Genomic DNA, 22,752 nt, shown 5'->3' with positions numbered 1-22,752 from the left:
GGGGAAATCCTCTGCTTAGTCCTAGAATAAGCAGCATAGAATCTGTTTTACTACTTGGGATCTAGCTAAGTACTTGGGACCTGGGTTGGCCACTGTTGGACACAGGATGCTGGGCTTGATAGACCTTCAGTCTGTCCTAGTATGGCAGCTTTTATGTTCTTATGTAAATAAGCAAAATTCAGAATGAAAAAATAGAAAAGGACAAAGTGAACAGAATAAGTAAATGTTCAGATCCATATTGTCCAAAGGCCTCAATAAACAGAACTGAAACCACACCACCATCTTGTGTCAAAGAAGACAGTGTTAGAAATACAACATTTCCATGGTGTTTAGCCATAGCTAAAATGATTGAGTCTTGCTATAAAACTCTGTTGGTTTTATTGGGGTTTTTTTTAAATGTATGAATGTTATCACAGCTTTCGTTAGTTTGCAATCTTTCCAGTTGGCAACCAAAGCCATTTATTTAAAAAGAAATACTATTTGGGGAGTGTCGGTTTCCTTCTCTGCTAATATTTTGTTTTTATGCTTGCAGATGACCCCAGCAGGCAAAACATAGCGGAAAAGATTATCTATGGGGTGGAAAACAGCAGCACATTTCTGGAGTGTAGTCCAAAATCCCAGCGAGCTCTGGTCTACTGGCAGCTCCAGAAGCAAAACGAAGAGAGAAAAGACGAGGCAAGTGTCGCCTTCCATCCTTAGGAAACGCTGATGTATTTATGGACCTAGTAGGTGGTCGCAGAGCTTGTTTTTTTTCTGGAGAGGAAAGGCTTCACTAATCGGATTTATCTACTCAATCATTTGGGTAAATTCAACCGATTAACGTAGCTTCACATTCGCTGTTCAAACTGGTTCAGGAGGTTTATCATCGGTAGACTTTATTTGCAAACAACAGAGTCCCATCTGTCCTGCAGAGGAGAAAAGAACGTGGGACCTCCCCCCCCCCACACACACACCTTTGACCCATCCGTGCTGTGGCCGTGTACCCCAACCATTTGCAGAATACTGTCAATCTTTGATGCCATGTTATCATTCACATGTGTACATGCTAATACTTATAACATGTGTGTAAATGACACACAGGTGAATCTCTTCATAAAGGTGGTTATTAAATCCCAATCAATAACTATTATATAAATAGAATTGCCCTTATATCCTCATACCGTGGCCAAGGTTGTGCATTGCAGATTTGCATGTGCAACTTAATTAACAAACTAATTGCCACTAATCAGAATTTACAGCCTCAACTCTTAAGCGTATTCTATAAAGTGGATCTCAAAAGAGGGTGTGGCCAGGGGAGGACATGAGCGGGTCGTGGGAGCTGCACAGTTGTAAAATGTGCCTGATCTATGCACAAGGCCTGGTTGTAATTGACATAAATGGTTGCGCCTAATTGTTAGTCATGCAGATGGATTCCAGAGGTAGTTTATAGAAGCATGATGGCAGATAAAGGCCAAATGGCCCATCCAGTCTGCCCATCCACTATCTCCTCCTCTCCCTATAGGCTAAGGCTCTTAGCACTTGCATTGTGATGTCATAGAACTTTAGTAACATAGAAACATGACGGCAGATAAAGGCAAAATGGCCCGTCCAGTCTGCCCATCCGAAGTAACCATTATCTCTTTCTGTCTCTGAGAGATCCCACTTGCCTATCCCAGGCCCTCTTGAGTTCAGACACAGTCTCTGTCTCCACCACCTCTACCGGGAGACTGTTCTATGCATCTACCACCTTTTCTGTAAAAAAGTATTTCCATAGATTACTCCTGAGCCTCTTAACTTCATCCTATTCCCTCTCATTGCAGAGTTTCCTTTCAAATTAAAGAGACTCGACTCATGTGCATTTACACCACGTAGGTATTTAAACATCTCTATCATATCTCCCCTCTCCCGCCTTTCCTCCAAAGTATTCAGATTGAGATCTTTAAGTCTGTCCCCATACGCCTTATCAGGTGATATATACTAAATTTGGTCCTTAGTGTTGGAAATCCTAAAATCGATGATCTGCGTAAAAGGCTAGTGAGTCACCCCCAGTAAGACGGGCTCTGGGCGAGGACGCAGCATTACTAGGTTCTGTTCATTTTCAGTACTTCGACAGGCCTTTGAGCATTGAGCTCTCAGGACAAATCCTTTCACTTCAATTCATGAGTTCCTGCAGGTCCTGACTTAGGTTCTCCGTTCTTCGGTGTAGTCTGTTGGAAGTAGAATCCCACTGCTGCCACCCTCCCAGAGGTTCAGAAATATTCAGCACTCAGGCTGAGTGGAATCTGGCAGACAGTCTAAAATATGATTCATTCCAGGCCATTGTCAGTGAAATCTACTATGGCAGAGCACAGTCCTAAATTTGGCAGAATGGTCCATATGAAAGCTGACAGATGGCAGGATGTTGCACACACCACAACCTAGCTAGGGTTACCAGAAGTAAGAACATAAGAACATAAGCAGTGCCTCCGCCAGGTCAGACCATAGGTCCATCCTGCCCAGCAGTCCGCTCCCGCGGCGGCCCAACAGGTTACGACCTGTCTGAATCACCAGAAGGGGCCCCCTTGCCACCTTGGTTCCTCATTGAAGTCCTATCTTCCCATCAAAGTCCTAGCCCTCCGGTCTTGCACATGCACGACCTGGTTGGCTCTCTATACTTATTACCTGGTTAGCTTCTATACTTGTGTTACATCCCAGCACCTCTCTCAGTATCCCATGATCCCTTTATCCCTCAGGAATCCGTCCAATCCCTGTTTGAATCCCTGTACTGGATTTCTCTGAACATGCCCTCCTTTTTGAAGACATGTCCGGGGGTCCAGACGGCTTTTCAAAACCTGGCACTTTGTCTGGTTTTGAAAAGCTTCCTCGAAATCGCGTCAGGCAGGAGATTATCCACACAATGCCATGTAATGATGACATGTCATCATATCACATCTGCACATTGAATGCCCTTCTGCCCGATGAGAGCAGGGTGCGGGGCTAGGACGGGATTGGGGCCAGGATGGGCCTGGAGTGGGTCTAGCACACACAGTGGCATAGTATGGGGGGGAGGCGGGGGAGGGGGCAGTCTGCCCCAGGCACCATTTTGTTTGGGGTGCCGGCACCCCTCCTCCTCTCTGTCCCCCCCTTCCCACTCCTCCCCTTGCCACGCGCGCCTTCCCTTCCCCCAGACCTTGTTAACTTTGGCATGAGCCCGTGTCGACGTTGGCATTCTCTCTGACATCACTTCCAGGAACCGCGCTTAGGAAGAGACGTCAGAGAGCGCGCCGAAGCCAATTTGTTCGTGGCTGATTGCGCCAAAGTTTTAAAAGGTACAAGGAAGGGCCGTATGTGTGCATGTGTGGCAGGAGGGGGGCAGGGAAGAGGGTGGGAGAGGGGCACCACTGCCCCGGGCCCCGCTCACCCTCATTACGCCACTGCACGCCCACATTTGAGTAAGCAAATAGAAAGCGAACTCTTCGCATCTGCCAGATGCAATTCCTTAGTTCAAATGAGCACTCTGCCATGTTAGCGCCACCCTATGGATAAGATTAGAATAGCCATCATATTCATAATAGATTTCTGTCATTATTGACTTTTTAGTGTTCCCTGTAAGCTGCAAAAGCCTTGATATGAGGGCTTTGGTCAAGGAGTTTTGGAGGTTTTAAAACAAAACTACAGTTCCCAATTAACTTTCCATCAGAAGTTTCAAGTTTCAAGTTTTCAAGTTTATTAGTTGACTTGATTAACCGCTTAATCCAAGTTTCTAAGCGGTGTACACTTAAAATTTACATATATTAGGGGACAAAACAATAAATACAATTAATAAATAAAATTAGTATATTAAAAATTAACATTACAAAAACAAAAATAAAATTAGTATATTAAAAATTAACATTACAAAAACAATAGGTAAGGCTGAAATGTCTTCCTTTTTAATCCACGCCCACCTTTTACAAAGCCATACTTGCGGCTGGCGCTGCGATAATGCCCTGAAAGAGGGGTACATTATTATTCTATATAATTAAGGCAGGGGTGGCACAGAGCTGCATGGATGTCTCTGCTACTCTTAAGAGGGCTGCAAGATTAAGTGAACCAGAAATGCACAGAGAAGTAAACATTTAACTAAAAACAATAGAAATGGCTGTTTTCAAAGTATTTGTAAAATACAGTATTTGAAATCACCAGAGCTCGCGTTAATGGTGTTTTCTGTGGCTGCTTATGGTCTCAGAGGCCACCAGCCCAAGGGCTACAGGTTGCCGACCCCTGTATTAAGGTAATGATTAGGGTTGCTAGATTTTACTACTGTAAAATCCAGACTTATAGCCCCGCCCCCAGGCCCACCCCATTCTACCAAAGTCACGTCCCCCCAGCCCCACCCCCTCAACCTGTTATCATGCTCAGAGCCACGTCTGGAGGGCCTCTGCGCAGGCACAGTTGTGATGCTATGATGCCACACGCATGCACACATGCATGTGACATCAACACGTGACATGCACGCATGCACAATGCAGTCCCAAACCGGAAGCTTTTGAAAAGCCGTCTGGACACCTGGACATAGCCTCTAAATAGAGAACATGTCCGGGTAAATTTAATATTTCCCAAATGGTGTCCCATGTTATGATTACGATTTCTGCTTGCAGATTCGGTCAGTGACAATGTTGCACACCAGTCCTTAGAGGAAACTTTGCTTACGGTCCACGTGGGTGAGCACCAGACGGCACCTTTTACATGCTCTCAGCTACAAGTTTGTTTGTGTAATAATTTAAACACAGAACAAACCTTTGGAAGGAATGTTAAAAATGCTGAGATCGGGGGTGGGGGGTTGCAACCTTTTCAATACCATAAAGTGATCAGAGGTGCAAAGGCTGGAAAGAGCCCTCCACACTGTGGCCACATACCAGGCTGTTGCTATAGCTCGGCTCTGCCCAGAGATTGACAAATGATCGTCCTGGCAAACGAGCTACTTAAATGATAAGGTTATATTCTTAGGTCCCTCGGGCACTAAGCGGATTAGTGAAAAAGAGCTTGCGGTGTCTTCTAACACACTGAAGTTGTATTCTTCTTAAGAGCATGACCTTTAATCTAGGCAGACCAGACAGACTATTCCCCTGAAGCTCAACATACTTTTAAAAAATTGGTTTGGTGAAAAAAGAGCAAAGAAAAGCAATTCATTACCTGTGCTAGAAAGGAGCTCACAAGACACTGATGAGTAGGGATGGGCTGTCGAGGCTCTCCTGTGTCACCCTCATTAAATAGGCAATCTGTGGAACTTTTTTGTAAAATTCCCACCAAATGTTTGGAAGGAGGATTTGTGGTAATCGGTATTGAAGGACCAGACTTATGTTTCCGAGAAACGGAGTGTCTGTAATCCAATTTGCTTGACCAGTTTTGAAATGGGATTTAATTCGGCCCCATTTCAGGAGTGGCAAACGTTTCAAAGAACATTTCATGTAAATAAAGGCTTAGTGGGAATCGTGTCCCAAATGGGGCAGTTCTATAGCTGCTAACCTGAAGGAGTTTATTGTGTAAAGGAGTGTAAGCACCTCCTTTCCTTTACGGAATAACATAAGACTAGCCTTACTGAGCCATCTAGTCCAGTAGCCAATCCTTATGGTGGTCAATTCAGGTCATTAGTACCTGGCCAAAACCCAAGGAGTAGCAGCATTCCATACAGAATTTCAAAGAATAGCAAGATTCTGGAATCCCAAAGAGTAACAAGATTCTAGAATCTCAAAGAACAGCAAGATTCTAGAATTCCAACATAACAAGATTTTAGTATCCCAAAGAGTAACAACATTCCATACAGAATCTCAAAGAATAGCAAGATTCCGGAATCCCAAAGAGTAACAAGATTCTAGAATCCCAAAGAGTGGCAACATTCCATACAGAATCTCAAAGAATAGCAAGATTCCGGAATCCTAAAGAGTAACAAGATTCTAGAATCCCAAAGAGTAGCAACATTCCATGCTACCGATCCAGGGCAAACAGTGGCTTCCCCCATGTCTTTCTCAATAACAGACTATGGACTTCTCCTCTAGGAACTTGTCCAAAACTTTCTTGAAACCAGCTAAGCTATCCGCTCTTACCACAACCTCTGGCAACACGTTCTAGAGCTTAACTATTCTCTGAGTGAAAAAAAAATTCCTCCTATTGGTTTTAAAAGTATTTCCCTGTAACTTCATCGAGTGAAAATGCACACCTACCTATCAATTAGCTGTGAGCACTTGGGCCAACCACAGACCTGTAAGGCCCAGATTCTATAAATCACGCCATGATTGGCAGTCACCCACTGATCACATCTCAATCATGTGCCAGTAGGTACCGTATATATAGGGCAGAATTTTCAAGGTCTACATTTTTGGCACCTAACCGTGATGAGAATTGCAACTACAACGGTGCCTACCAATGCCTAAGGGTACTTTCGTCATTAACCAGGCTTATTTCACCCCTAGGCACCGGTAGGTGCTTTCACAGATGCGATTCTGATGCTGTTTGTGGAGGCGCTGTCTTTTTTTAAATTGCTTTTTTTAATTGCTTTTAAACAACACAAATCAGTTATCACATCAATTAAAAGCAATTAAACCAATTAGAAACAATGCCATTGAGGTCTAACTAGTGGTGCCATTTATGGAATTTGGGCTTAGGTGTGTACAGATAAGTGCTGGAGATACACATATAACCTGTAGTAGTTTTTATCCATGACATGTTGTATGTGTGACATTTCATGGACAAACCACCTCTTTCCAGTGTCTGTGCCCAGCGTCACTGGAAGGATTGTGTTTCAGTAGAAGACCATTGAGATCTGGCTCTAGGCCAGACCCATGTCCTATCTAATGAGTGAAATGCCTCTCTTTTTCCACTGCAGATAAAAGTTGGTGAGCGTTTGATCAAGACCGAGCAAGGCCTGCTTCTTCGCAGTCTGCATAGAAAAGATTCAGGGATTTATTACTGTCATGCTGTAGAGCACGGTTTCATGCAAACTCTACTGAAAGTAACCTTGGAGGTAATTGATACGGAGCACTTGGAAGAGCTTCTTCACAAAGAGGAAGTTGGGGAGAACTCCAAGGTCAAAGAGCCTTCCAATGCAATGACGCCCAATCAGAAGGTCTGGTACAGAGACTTCATGCAGCTGATAAATCACCCCAACCTCAACACAATGGATGAATTCTGTGAGCAGGTTTGGAAAAGGGACCGCAAACAACGCAGGCAGAAACCTGCCAATGCCCAGGGTAACTCCAATAAGTGGAAGCACCTACAAGAAAACAAAAAAGGTAGGAACAGGAGGACCCATGAATTTGAGAGGGCACCACGGAGTGTCTGATCTACATTACTGCTACGGACCTCAAAGAAGTAGAAATTTGTGCAGACAATTAACTGGAAAAATAATGCAATATTCATTAACTTTTTTTCCCTTGGCATTATGTGGATGTTTACAAATGTGGGAAAGCTCAAAATTACCATGGGGTTCACATAAAGAAATATTAACTTCCCTAACAGAGGTAATGGGAATCCGAGGATAACCAGTTGGCCTTGACTTGGCCTCCCAATCCATCTTGATCTGGAAAGAGGTGGTCAAACAGATTGTCCTTTCTGCCCAAGATTAACACAACAGTTTCTTCATTGTCCTTGACCACCACATTTTTTTGAACAAAAGAACGCTATGTGCTTGCAAAACTGATGAATACCATAGCACATGGCTGGATACACAAATATACAGTATTTTGTATAGTGACTCTTGTTTATAAGTACTGGAGGGGTGGAACGGTCTGGAAATACAGCAAAGAAAGAGACGATAAGGACGTCCACTTTGGAGTACGTGGCTGTACTACTGATCTCCTTTCCCCGCTTCCATCTAAAGATGTATTTTGTTAAAGTCTAATTTAAATGTACCATGACAAATATGCAGTAAAGATTAGCCCTGTTCTTTTCCAAGCATATTGTAGAATAGGGTGGGCTTCCTTAATATTGATTTCTTTTGGTTTGTAATTATTGACTAGCAGCTGCAATCATAGGCTGGTTTCTTTCATTTGGTCACTCACGCAACGGATGCACATTCAGCGGTGCAACACAGGAAGAGTTTGCAAGGATTTGTTATGAAAAAACGCACTTAGCATTTTAAAAATATGTAATAGGTCTTTATCGGAGATATGCTCGAGAAAGCCACGGAGGAAAATGCTCTTTTCAGGTCTATTTCTGTGTCCAACTTAGCATGTAAGATGGGCTTGATAAAGAGCAGGAGGAGTCAATGATCTTCCAGTGAGTCTTCCCCCCCCTACCCCCATCTGACGTTTTCTGTTGCAGGTTTATGTAAAGCCTAAAATGGATGGTTTAAAAGTTACATTTTCTCTGTATATTATTATTCACTACTTTAATGGACCGTTTCAAGTTTTTACAGTAGGAAAATCCTCCGAGATGAATGTGACTGTGGATTAATATTGCACTGTCAATTTGTGTCCACATGGGGTCTATTTTTATAACAGAGGGCCCAGTTCAAAAGCTTAAAAAGTCACTTATTTTTATAAAAGTAATGTAGTGTCTGTGCTTTTATAAAATAGACTCGTACAGTGGCCCCAAGAGGTTACATTCACGACAAATGCCACTGAAATTTCCTATGGTCTTTCCTGTTGTGTTTTGCTCAACTCAAAAGTTTAGGGAAAGTGCACGCAAAACTTCCTGTAAACATCATGTCATGCAGTGTTTTTTCATATACCTGTACTTTCATTGCTTCTCCATCCCAGCTCTACCTCAACTAGAGCCATGGGAGCTCCTGTAACGAAGCCACATCTTGCAGAGCAACAATGAAAGACTCGCAGGTGCCCATGGCGATTTTTTAAAGAAGGTTTAGTCACAGTTTGCACATGTAAATATCCAGCTCTACACCAGTTTATTGCACACACATGTAAATCTCGATTTTAAAAAAGCAAAGCCACATTCCGTAGAAATGGTTTGGCCGTGGTTTGGGTGTATCCTTATTTCATAAAGGGAAAGCAAGCTTACATGGGAACATTAGCATGTCGGGATATGCACCTGCTCCTCTGCGTGCAAACATTTTTCCAAAGTGCTCCTTTAAGGAGAGATAAAGGAAGGTAGCCATCTTAATCGGCCATTGTTAATCTCCCCTTCGAATGAAAAAAAAAAATGATGATTGTGGCCTCTTTGTTTAATGAGCAAAATGGCAGGATTTCAGAACTTCCACATTTAAGTGTCGACAGTTACAAGTCTAAGCTGCTGCATTTCAACTGTTAACGTTTCCCACATTAGCTGCTCCCACTGCACTTGGCCAGTGCATCCATATGCACTCCTGCAGGTATTTTAGGAAAGACATCAACATCAAGAGAACCTTTTCTAAAACACCATCATAATCAAGCCTGTCCTAACCTGGTGGTTTCAGTTCTAAGCTGTAAAACCTTCAGTATTTTCAACCGTCACAATGATATAAAGAAATCTGTGAAGTCAATGGTCCCACAGCAATAGAAAACCTCATACAGAGTGGGTATGGAGCCTTCCAGAACATGGGCACAAGCCGATGAATTGAGAGAAGACAGAGCTAAAGCTCACACTTCTTTTCCTCTGTGATTGCTAATAAGTGACATGGTAAAGCCCTGAAGGCTTTTGGGAGGCAATTAATGCCCCACCATGTATGTTGACATTTCTAGAGATTTTTTTTTTAATACAAAATCTAAATAATGTGAATTTTAGAAGCAGTAAATGTTTGAGGTTAAGCATGTTCTCGGCAGACTGTATTTCTTGTCTCCCCTCAAGGTTTTGTTATGTCAGTGGGTGGACGTTGGTGCCTTTTTTCTGTTTGTGTCATTCTGTTAGAGTGTATGTTGGCTTGGATTTGGAAGGTGAACACTTATGAAACACAAGTTGTTGGGATGAGAAGACACCCCGGTCCATTGGTTCAATAGTTCCACTTCATACATGGTGATGTTCATATTCCGAACCATGCTGAGTGGATATAGTTTTCTGGGGACATACATTTGCTCAGACAGTGCTCAAGAAGGTATTATCCAGCTAAATATCTTCACTCACCTTTGTCCACAGTAACATTTTGTAGAATTATCCAGCCCAAATGACGTATTTTTAAAAGGCTAGATATGTAAGAGAAAAATCTGATTTTATCCACATAAATATTTTGACTATGGACCTCGGTTTGTGTTTCTGCTCTCCAATCACAGGAAAATACGACCAGCCATTGAGAGGGTGCCAGTGAGTGAAGGTCACTAAAGCATTGGAATAGGGACTTCCCTTCCTTTCTTCCATGACAATACCTATTCGTTAAGGGAAACAGTGCTTTATAATTTAATGATGCTGTTGAGGTCTCCAACTGGGTCCATATTCCCTGAACAGACCTTCAGATTCATTCATTCATAGAATGGGGAAAAATCACCCTAATTGTTGTTGCTGAGCGTATAGGGATTGCCAATGATTGCACACTCATTCCAAAACACTGCGCCCTCTTTGCAAGTGCATGTGTGAATCACTTCACATACGCATGACAAAATAGCCAAGAAAAGTGGACTCCGATTCCATAAAAGACAGGGGAAACAGCATGAACCAAAACCTTACTGGCTTTCCATCCCTAACAATCCGTCTGTGCAAGTGTTGTATGGATATTTATATAAACATTTTGTGCATTAATAAAATTCCCCCTGTGAAAAAATGGTTTGAAAGCTTAGACTGGCCTGAAATTTGGTCACGAAAATGCAATAGCTCTCCGGCTCAGTGACAGAACCTTGTAAAGTCCTGGTTGGGGGTTTTAGGTGAACATATGAAATAAGAAAGCTTTGAGTTTCTAGGAAACACATTTAATGGTTCTCCTTAAGCAGTTTATCCAATAAAAGCAACATGAACCTTTCCCTTTGCTTCCAGAAAAAAAAGATTATATGACCTGTGATTTTTAAAGTTGTATTAAATGTGAGTCTAAATTGCTATTGCCTTTCAATCTGAACTCAACTGGGAACAAGCAGGAGGCTTCTGAAGGACACGTGGCCCCCCTTTTAAGGAGGTTTTCAATAGGATATAGTTTGAGTGTTAAACTGGCTGCCATTTTGGTTCGTGAGATCTTTCGGTCAGTTTTAATGAGACATGTTTGTGTGCTGTGTATTTTTTTTCTCTTCCCTGTGGCAGCCTGTGCTTGAGAGTAGCTTTTCTGAGGAGAGAGAAAAAAAGAGAGTGGAATTCAGGGAATCCTCTGAGAAGTATAAGTCACAGATAACAGAAGGTTTGTTGGAGTTCTCCTGGGGGAAGGGAGAGAAATATTCCCGCTAAAACTCTTTTTTTACTTCAGATAAAGGTATCAGACACTATACGCATAGTACGCAAAGGGCTAGATTCTACAAATGGTGCCGATAATAGCAGCTGCCTAAAAAATAACCACCATTTGTAGAATCAGGGCTATTTCAAACATAGGCCAGGGTTTCCGAGGCCTACATTTCTGGCGCCTGTGTTTGACGTGAATTGCATCTAAGGATGCCTAAGGTTGTTTCTGATGTTAACCACGTCTACTTCAAGATCAGCTGTTCTAAACATGAGCTAGGTGCCTACATTTTTGTTATAAATTATTTTAAAATCATTTTTAAATGGCTTTGCCAGTTAAGTTAGGCACCTAACTTACCCCCCCCCCCCCCACACACACACACACACCTTTTTCTAAAGCCGTGCTAGTGGGATTTAAAGGGCTTCAGAGCTTTTGCTGTGCAGCTGCCTCTAGCTTGGTCTTGTAAAAGGAAGGGGGTTAAAGTGCTGTTTTTTAGAATATGGGCCTAAGCGCTATTTTATAAACGGTGCTCAAGGTTGCGCACCATTTCTAGGATATTGCTTAGTGCCCAATTTTGGGTGCAAAGATTTATACCGACTAACCCTGGTGTAAATCCCCGTCACTAAATTAGGCACAGATCCCCTGAATCCTCGAAATGCTCCTAACCCAGCCTTGCGCCCTTTCGGACCCATGCAAAACCAAACTAAGTCCACTTGTAAATTCCAATTATTGCCAACTCAATCGTCATTGCTCATAGGCTTGTTGAGCAATGGAATTGGACACACGATTTTGAGTGTCATGTACAATGTAGCAACAGAGATGGTCCAGTGAGCTCCTACCAGGTTAGGCCCCAAACCATGGGATGCCTCTTTACGGCAAGAGGACACCAGACTAAAGCATAGAGGTTTATTTCAAATGCATTTGGAAAGAGGAGAGTTCAGAAGCAGCCCTTTACTTCCCAATCTCCAAACTCAACAGATAAACAAAGCTGTATCTACACACTACACGAGAGACTTTTTTGGCTGTTGTGAAGCCAAAATATTTGTCATCCTAACTAGCATTTCTTAACTAGATTGGAAACGGTTTGCATTTACTTGGAACCACAGTGAATTTGAATGAGTTTGCTTTGGTGAGAATGGCAGAGGGTTTCTTGAGCTCTTCCAGCACAAGGGGTCATTATTTTTCATGGACTTGTGCTTGTGAACTAAAGGCTTTATTTACAATCCCCCCCCCCCCCCCATTCATTCCCTTTTAAAAAAACTGGTTGCCCAGGTCTTTGATACTCCATCCTCAAACAAGGTGAGGGTTTTGGGGGTTTTTTTTGGGGGGGGTATTAAAACGCAGAATGTTTGTTGATTCTCCTTTCTTTATCTGAAAATGGTTTTGCAGCTTTAGCGGAACTCAGTTCAAGTCACAGTAAAATGTAAATATTGCAATTACTTGGAAATGACTGTTACGCGCTTTGCAAAATCAACTGGATTTACTGATTTCAATTGACTTTTTAGGACTGTGTATTTGGCTCTGGAAATTTTATATGCACAAAGAATGAACACTAAATTGGCTCTGCATAAAAACATACAATTTATGTGCATTAAGTCCATTTACGTCCATTAAAATATTTTTGCATCCTTTAATCACATTTTGCATGTATTACGTTTGCAGAGGTTTATGAAAGATCAGTGTGATGTAAGGGATTTTTACGTAAATATTGTAAATGAATAAATCTAATTTAGTTCTGAACAAATATTAGTGAAAATATGATCTGAAAACAAATTAAGTTTTTCAAGAAATTTCTCGGCTACTTTTCCCACACAATAGACGACTCCTTGGCATCTCTGGATCAATCACATTACGCTGCCCTTTTAATGAGAGTGGAGGCCTTGACAGGGTTTTAGGTCAGCGATTTGTCACAGGGGCTTCCTTCACCTAAGCTTTCTGCTTAAATCTTCCAGCACTGCAACTTCTCATATGAAGGCCTCAGCTCAGCAAAGACCATAGTCAGGTAGTCGAGGCCAGTAACACGCTTGACTTCAAGGGACGATGGGACAGACAGGTGGGGTCGCTCAAGTGGAATGCTTAATAGACAGATTCTCGAGGGAGGGAGGGAGGGTTCTTGAGTGGGCAGACTTGGTGGGCCGTTGGCCCTTTTCTGCCGTCATACTCTATGTTTCTATAGCTTGGCCTCCAACTCGGTACTCAAGAAGCCCTTGGAATCCAACTAGCACAAGATCTCACCTGTGGAACTTTATTTAAATGCAAATTCTACCATATTCCATGTGCATCTCACTCATTTCCATTGTAACAGGTGACCTTTCTAGATGAGAAGCAATGGTCCTCATAGGTAGGGTTACCAGAGTGTCATTCGGGAAAATCCGGACCCATGGCCACGCCCACAGTTCCACAGCCCTGCCCCCAGATGGCATCCGTGCATGCGCGGACATAGGGCAACGATATCACGCACACACATGACATATACGGACGCACCTTCCTGACGTGATTGTCCAGGTTTTAAAAAGCTTCCCTACATAAAGTTCCGGGTTTGGAAAAGCTGTCCAGGGAAATCTGGATGCTGGTAACCCTACTTATAGGATAACAATTCCTGTAAACTATTGTGAGTAACGTGTTAGTATCTCTGCATCCAGCCTTGGTGCAACAATGTTGAGAACCATAGACAAACCTTGAAACGTAGGATAATTAAACTCAATCATCATGATCGATCCAAAAGAATCCAATAAAAAACCACTTAATTGGACGTCATACCAATGGTTAATGCACTATTTGAAAATTGCTCACCTCCTCCCGCTGATGATTATTTGAAGTGGTTTGCTTTGACTGCAGCTACTCTTTGCTGTCCCACAGATGCTGCTACCTTATGCAACTAGAATGCCTCACCTGCCCCTATCCCCCCCCACACAAACTTTGTAAATTGAAAAGTTCATTATTCTATCTGATTACACCAAATCATTTCCTAAATACACACAATAAGAGAGGGATTCCTGTTTATGGTCTCTCTCTCTCTTATTTTGACTTGCCTTCTTTGCTCGGACTACTGCGATGTTATCGAGGAAAAATAGCCTGAAACAATTCTCATTTTGGCAGAGCAGCATTGCACGCCTTCAAGATCCAAAGCGAAGTCGCTGTGTAAATCGAAGAGAACAAAATGCATGTGAATGAGCATTTACTAGTCCTAATAAGCATTATTTAGCATATATCAATGGAATGTGTTTACAAGTTCAGTTTTGTAAATATTTCTGAATAGGTGAGGAGACAGAATACTCCACTGCCGTGCGCTCCAGGTTATGTTACGACTTCATTCTTTGCCCGCTCCGCAGCCTGCGAAAGCAGAGGCTCGGTGCAGTTTCCATGTAGAAAGTGTTTCTATGCCCTTCAGCACACCAAAGAGCCCATGTGCTCCTTCCCCTACCCAGTTAAGGGCAATTGTGGAAATAAGGGTTAAGCACACTTCTTATTATTCAAGAGGAAATGCAAAAAAAAAACTGGAGAGGAGATGTAACAAAGACTGCTGGTGTAAATTATTTCTTTTGGCATGTATTCAGTTGTTAAATAAACATTTCTTCCAAACACTCGACTGTGGCCATTCTTGCTGTTTCTCTTCGAAGGGCCTGCATTCAGAGCTGAAGGTTGGGTGGAGGTCCGGGGTCAGCTCCAACATTGCAAGGATGGTGTAAAATGTTCCAGCAAAAATATTTGTTTCAAAAGGGAAAAAAACAAACCTCAGGCATTTTCCCCTTTGTGGATTATTTGCCTGTAAACTTCTGTTGCTTTCATTCCACAAATGTAAAGCTACATTTATAAATTCACATTTAAATTGAAATTATATTCCAGTCTTTTACATGCATCTAGATCTTTGCTTCTCTATCTGTTTAGACATATAGCTGTAGATGTCTGTATCTATATGTTCAGGTTTATAAAAAGATCTGCTAATAAATTAGAAGCATTAGACAAGAAGGTGAAAAGTATGATGGATTCCAATCCTACCTTTCCCTAACTGAACCTCTATGTATGTAAACCTATAGGCAGTTGATTCTGAGCAGCTGTAAGGAAATCATCCTTGCAGAGGTGGAGCTGTTTTGTTTCAGCCTCGATTTCCCTGTTCCAGGCCTTTCTTGACCACTTTTACAACTTTTACAGTCATTAAAGCAACTGTCTTGGTAGTCAAAATGCCTCCTTTCTGCAGACATGGCTGAAAATTATTAATTTTTCACTCAGAGAATAGTTAAGCTCTGAAATTCGTTGCCAGAGGTTGTGGTAAGAACGGATAGCGTAGCTGGTTTTAAGAAAGGTTTGGACAAGTTCCTGGAGGAAAAGTCCATAATCTGTTATTGAGAAAGACACGGGGATCGGTAGCATGGAATGTTGCCACTCTGGGATTCTAGAATCTCATTAGTCTTTGGGATTCTGGAATCTTGCTATTCTATGGGATTCTGTATGGAATATTGCTACTCCTTGGGTTTTGGCCAGGTACTAGTGACCTGGATTGGCCACCGTGAGAACGGGCTACTGGGCTTGATGGATCATTGGTCTAACCCAGTAAGCCTATTCTTAAGTTCTAAGTGTTGACCATCTGTTGCATTGAGATGCCAAAGATCACAAGCACTACTTAAACACTGTCCCAATAACCTTAAACATCACCGACCTAGAACATTCATGAAACAGATAGGGGACCTTCAGAAGTGGCACTGACATATTTATTTATTTTATTTGCATCCCGCCCTCCCAGAAAGCTCAGGGCGGGTTACAAGAGAATATACATCGTTTCAATAGAGGGGAGCCTCTCTATAACACAGGTAAGAGCCTCAGGCAGCATCCAATGAGTGATCAGGAGGAATGCATACAGAATGAGTCAGTTCACATCTAGGTCATAAAAAATCATCCATCGATGGACTATCTGCCGCTAACTTCTTCATTCATCTAATGTTTTTAGCAAGTTTTCATATGTTTTCTCTTTTAGAAGTTTTATATAAATATTGTTGCTGAAATCCTGTGCCAACATGCGTGTTTCGCTTTCAACCTGCCTTGTTTTTTCTTTATTTCTATGTATACCTGTGCAAATTTTAACTGAAATTCAGCACATTTGCCCCTTCCCCACTTCCTTTTTCTGTTTCTATAGTTGGCCTGTGGGTTCTTTTTTCCTTTGTATTGTTTTCAATATCGTTTTCAACCATTCATAATATGGTCTTAAATTTAGTATCACTTCTTATTTTTTTAATATTGGTTTAGCACGTATCCAATTTGTATATTAAGTGTAACTTGTAGCATGAAATCCATTTGGCAATGATAAAATCCAGCACTTACCGTCACCTACGCATTCTAAATCTGAAAAATCATCATTACGATATGGTGCTTGTTCAGGTCCTCCAGCCACCCTTCCAGTTGGCCATCTGTAAACAGGTTTGTGCTGTGGCAAATATTTTCACATCCCCCTAATGAAAGCTACTTTTTATAGGCCTCAAAATGAAAAGCTTGCTTTGAAGAACTGGGATATATTGTTACAGTCACTCCTTCAGGTCAAAATAGCAGATCCTGCTGGTCTCTAATGGGTTCAACAAGTCTGTTTGGACATAAAGTAGAGCAGACGCACAGAACAAACAGTGTCCGTTTTGTCTCTCTCGCAGTATTCTTGACAATCTCGCCTTTGTTCGTTATCTGATATGAGAGGATGCAAGACCATAACCTGCTGAGCACTTCTCTTGAACAAATATTTAGAAATACGTGTCCATCTCTCTCTCTCTCGCCCTCTTTTCAGCATTTACCTTTAAAGAAAATTTGATGATGTTTTCAATAGGGTGCCGGGTTTTCTATGATTTTGTGTGAACTGAGAACACTCATTGTGTTGTGTTTGACCTGAGGAAACTGGATTCTAATTGCATGTCAAGAGCTTTGACCATATAAATCTTTTATTGTGGTCTAGTCTGAAGAAAGGACCTACAGTATGGAATTCAGACCGCCCAGAATCTTTGTGATTGGGTCGTATAGAAACACATTTTCTACAATAGCATCAATTTAATAGATCTCCATTCTGACTCAGCCTGGAAACCTAGGAGATCAAGCTCAGCTGGGAAACTTCTAATGTAGTGCACACGGCATGACAATTGGAAGATTAGGAGGTAAGAACATAAGAATAGCCTTAATAAATCAGACCATTGTTCCATCTAGCCCAGTATCCCTACTTCATGGAGGCCAATCCAGGTCACTAGTACCTGGCCAAAACCAAAGGAGTAATAATATTCCATGCTACCAATAGAGGGCAAGCAGTGGCTTCCCCCAAGTCTTTCTCAATAACAGGCTATGGACTTTTCCTCCAGGAAATTGTCCAAACTTTTCTTAAAACCAGCTTCGCTATCCACTCTTACCACAACCTCGGGCAATGAGTTCCAGAGCTTAACTATTTTCTGGGTAAAAAAATATTTCCTCCTATTGGTTTTAAAATTATTTCCCTGTAACTTCATCGAGTGTCCTCTAGTCTTTGTCATTTTTGATGGAGTGAAAAATCGATCCACTTGTACCCATTCTACTCCACTCAGGATTTTGTGGACTTCAATCATATCTCTCCTCAGCCGTCTGTCTTCCAAACTGAAGAGCCCTAACTCTTTAGTCTTTCCTCATACAAGAGGCGTTCCATCCTCTTTATTATCTTGATCACTCTTCTTTGAACCTTTTCTAGTGCTGCTATATCTTTTTTGAGATAAGGAGACCAGAACTGAATGTAATAATCCAGGTGAAGTCACACCATGGTGCGATACAGAGGCATTATAAGATTCTTAGTCTTGTCTACCATCCCTTTTCTAATAATTCCTAGCATCTTGTTTGCTTTCTTGGCCACCAATGCACACTGAGAAAAATGGCCATTTAACCCTACCCTTTGTTTTCTATCCGATAACCAATTCTTAATCCACAATTGAACATTGACTCCTATCCCATGATACTTTAATTTTCTCAAGAACCTCTCATGAGGAAGTTTATCAAAAGCTTTCTGGAAATTTTGGTACTCTACATCAGCCGGCTATCACAAGCTTATTCACACCTTCAAAGAAGTCAAGCAAATTGGTGAGACAAGACCTCTCTTGGCTAAACCCATGCTGACTCCATCTCATTAAATCATGTTTGTCTACATGTTCCACAATTTTATTTTTTATAATTGTTTCAGCTATTTTGCTCGGCACTGATGTCAGGCTTACAGGTCTATAATTCCCCGGATCTCTCCTAGAACACTTTTTAAAAATCGGCATAACATTGGCCACCCTCCAATCTTTAGGTACTGCAGACAATTTTAGTGACAGGTTACAGATCACTAACAAGAGATCAGCAATTTTGTTTTTGAGTGCTTTCAGTACCCTGGAATAACATCTTGTCCAGGTGATTTATCACTCTTTAACTTGATAATTTGGCTTAGTATGTCTTCCCGGTTCACCTTGATTTCTTTCAATTCCTCCACCTCATCACCCTTGATTTCTTACATCTTCCATAAAGACCGAAGCAATGAATTCATTCAGTTTCTCCGTTTTGGCCTTATCCTCCCTGAGCACACCGTTTACTCCTTGATCATCCAATGAACCCATGGATTCCCTCACAGATTTTCTGCTTTTGATGTACCTAAAAAATTTGTTAATATGAGTTTTTGCCTCTTTGGCAAGTTGTTCTTTATAGTCTTGTTTAGCTTTTTTTTTAATCAATGTTTTGCCAGTGTTTATCTCTCTTTTTATTTTCAATACTATACAATAAATCAAATAGTTCTATTCGGTTCACAAAAGAGTAATAAGGATACAGAAATAATCCGAATGAAGAGGTCTAATTGGGTCTTCAATTGCCTTCTAAACTGAATGTAAGAGTGAGACAAGGAACACAGATGCCTGAAATCACTATTGTGCAGAGCAGCTTAGAAAGAGAGTTGTCGCTCATGAATTTTTTAATATTTTCAGCCATAAGCTGGTGGAAAGGCAAACGATGCATGAGTTTTTCTCAAGTGTTTCTGAGATGAAAAAACAAATAAATCTGTCAGGTATTGTGGGGCCTGACCAGTGATGACTTTATAGTACAAACAGCCAACATGAAAACAATGCGCACTTCCACAGGGAGCCAATGTAACTCATGGTACACTGGAGTAACACGATTGTATTTTCTTTGGTCATATATAAGTTTAATTGCAGTCTTAAAATGTTCTTTTTGAATCCCGCAAGGTAGACTATATCAGTGGTTCCCAACCCTGTCCTGGAGGACCTCCAGGCCAATGAATATGCATGGAGCAGATTTGCATGCCTGTCACTTCCATTATATGCAAATCTCTCTCATGCATATTCATTAGGACTAGCCTGAAAACCACTGGACTATATTCAGCACCAGAGACTGAACCACAGTTCTAAATGCAGAGGCGTCAAAGTAGGATCTTTGCGAACGCAGTTTCCACAGCATTAAAAAGCACTTGTGGATCGTGTTGTCAACTTGATGTTTCATTGGGATCCTTCTTCCATTCTTTAAAGGACGTTTTCTTGGCTATAACAGCCTCTTTTACTTTGCCTTTTAACCATGCATCTATATCTCCCAGATTCAATACAGGGCTCTCAAATTTGCGCATGCAAATAAATTGGATAATGAGTCAATTAGCATCAATAATTGGGCAGTGACAGTCATTGGTGTTAATTGACACCAATTTGGGTTTATAAAACTGCATGCCCAAATCCTATAGCGCACAACTCATAAGGGGGAGGGGGAGGGGGTCTGGAAATTTGCAGACTGTGCTGTAGAATACTATGGATGCCAGGAACTACGTCTGCTTTCAGCAAACCTAGGTCCTGGCAGATTTGGGTGCAGGACTCGGCACGTGCTGTTTTGTAAAGGGCATGTGGGTGCTGAATTTTCTGGCAGAGAATGGGACGACTTCCCTATGAGGAAATGCTAAAGTGGCTTGGGCTCTTCAGCTTAGAGAAGAGACAGCTCAGGGAGATGTGATAGAGGTCTATAAAATATTGAGTGGAGTGGAAAGGGTAAGAACATAAGAACATAAGAAGTTGCCCCCGCTGAGTCAGACCAGAGGTCCATCTTGCTCAGCGGTCCGCTCCCGCGGCGGCCCATCAGGCCTAGTGCCTGAACAGTGGTCCCTGATTAATTTTGTAACTTACCTCTAATCCCATCCCTATAATCTACCTTTACTCTTATCTGTACCCCTCAATCCCTTTGTCTTCCAAGTACCTATCCAAAGCTTCTTTGAACCCCTGTAGCGTGCTCCTGTTTATCCTCTGGTAGCACGTTCCATGTATCCACCACCCTCTGTGTGAAAAAGAACTTCCTGGCGTTTGTTCTAAACCTCTCCCCTTTCAATTTCTCTGAGTGCCCCCTTGTACTTATTGATCCCCTTAATTTGAAAAATCTGTCCCTGTCTATTTTTTCTATGCCCTTCATGATCTTGAAGGTTTCTATCATGTCTCCTCTAAGTCTCCGCTTTTCCAGGGAGAAAAGCCCTAGCTTTTTCAGTCTGTCAGTATATGAGAGGTCCTCCATGCCCTTTATTAGCTTAGTTGCACTTCTCTGGACCCTCTCAAGTACCTCCATGTCCTTCTTGAGGTATGGCGACCAGAACTGAACACAGTACTCCAGGTGCGGGCGCACCATAGCACGATACAGTGGCAGGATGACTTCCTTTGTCCTGGTCGTGATACCCTTCTTAATGATACCCAACATTCTGTTTGCTTTCCTTGAGGCCGTGGCACACTGCGCCGACGACTTCAATGTTGTGTCTACCATCACTCCCAGGTCTCTTTCAAGGTCGCTCACCCCTAGCGCTGATCCCCCCATTTTGTAAGTGAACATCGGGGTTTTTTTTCCCTATATGCATGACCTTGCATTTCCCTATGTTGAAACTCATTTGCCACTTTTTGGCCCATTTTTCCAGTGTTGTCAGATCTTTTTGGAGATCTTCGCAGTCCTCCATGTTATTGACCTTGCGATATAGTTTGGTGTCATCCGCAAATTTAATAACCTCACATTTTGTTCCTGCTTCCAGGTCGTTAATGAATATATTGAATAGGAACGGTCCCAGCACCGACCCCTGTGGAACTCCGCTCGTGACCCATTGCCAGTCTGAGTAATGTCCCTTTACTCCAACCCTCTTTTTCCTGTCCGCCAGCCAGTTTAGATGTAGATGTAGGGTAGATGTGAATCGCTTGTTCACTCTTTCCAAAAATACCAGGCTTAGGGGGCATGCGATGAAGCTACTAAGTAGGAGATTTAAAACAAACCGGAGAACATATTTCTTCACACAATGTGTAATTAAACTCTGGAATTCGTTGCTGGAGAATGTGGCGAAAGCAGTTAGCTTAGCAGGGTTTTAAAATGGTTTGGCTAATTCCCAATAAGAAAAATCCTTAAGCCATTGTTAAGATGGATTTGGGATAATCCACTGCTTATTTCTAAGATAAGTAGAATAAAATCTGTCCTAGTACTTGTGATATGGACTGGCCACTATTGGAGACAGGATACTGGGCTTAATGGGCCTTTACTCTGTCCCAAGTATGCTTCAAGTATATTTTGTGTGTTTGTTAAGTCTGAAGCTTGCTTTCTTTCCCATTTTCTGTCTCGAAGCAGATGATCCGTATTAAGAGGAAAAGTCATGGGACAATCTTTCAAGTCACAAAGACCTGAGTTATTAAGGCTTTCCTCTCACACTTTGTCTATGGGAAAAAAAGCTTCGTGAATCAGGGCCATAATGCTACACTTGTTCCATCAACCCCCAGTAGTAAACTATAAATAATGAAACTGAAGAAGTGAATAGGAACAAGAGTTTGACTCTTTTTTGTCTTCATCTGCATCTACGGCTTCGATTCCATCCTTTTTCAATTCAAGATGAGCAGCCCATGCATCAAAGGATGAACACACAGCAACAAAACATGACGTTTGTTGACTGAAGACTTCATAGTCCTTGTGCATTCGCCCATTAGCGCACACAGGCCTCGCCCTCCGTTGCTGCCACGTCTCCATCTTTGTCAAGTTTGTATGTAGCTTTTTTTTCAGACATGTGAAGAGAACAAGGCCTTGCACTTGTGAACCAGTCCTAGGGTGTGGCCATCTACAGACGTTTTCAGCTCATTAACTGCTCCAGACTGTGGTTTCACACAGCCTCTGGCCTAGGGCCCAATTTGTATTTTGTTTTACAGTCTGACACTTCAGTTCTCATTTTGCCCAACAGCACATGCAAAAAAATTGTTTATTCAAACTGGAAGCCCAAACTTTAATTTAATTAGCACCCATGATCTCAAATAAACAGGCAACGCTCACTGTGAGTCTCTGCTGCTGCTTCTGCAAAACCAGCAGATTTGGGCACATGTGGAAACGCCACAGTGGTGGGTCAATGCTCAGAACCTAAGAGTCATTTAACACCAGACTATGCCGCCATTGAACTGTGCACAATTTTCAGAAGACTCTAGTGAAAGAAGAAACAGCCCACCTTCCAAAGATTAGCACAAATTATATTTCAATGTAGGCAAATTGATGTTGAAAAAGTCATTTGGTATTCCTGC

At 42.0% G+C, this 22,752-nt stretch overlaps 1 protein-coding gene across 3 annotated transcripts in view; it reads left to right on the top strand.

Moving 5' to 3' along the window:
* SEMA3A (semaphorin 3A) overlaps positions 1–14,805 on the top strand; it is a 314,404-nt gene extending 299,599 nt beyond the window's left edge. For all 3 annotated transcript variants that reach the window (XM_033957570.1, XM_033957569.1, XM_033957571.1), the window contains 2 exons: positions 533–675; positions 6,824–14,805. In XM_033957570.1, the coding sequence (XP_033813461.1) occupies positions 533–675; positions 6,824–7,279 (599 nt within the window). In that variant the 3' untranslated portion in view covers positions 7,280–14,805. The remainder of the gene's footprint in view (positions 1–532; positions 676–6,823) is intronic.
* The last annotated feature ends 7,947 nt before the right edge of the window (positions 14,806–22,752 follow it).

This window comes from Geotrypetes seraphini, chromosome 9 (assembly GCF_902459505.1).
Source record: "Geotrypetes seraphini chromosome 9, aGeoSer1.1, whole genome shotgun sequence".
Taxonomy (NCBI): Eukaryota; Metazoa; Chordata; class Amphibia; order Gymnophiona; family Dermophiidae; genus Geotrypetes; species Geotrypetes seraphini.
This window is presented reverse-complemented; position numbering and strand designations above follow the sequence as displayed.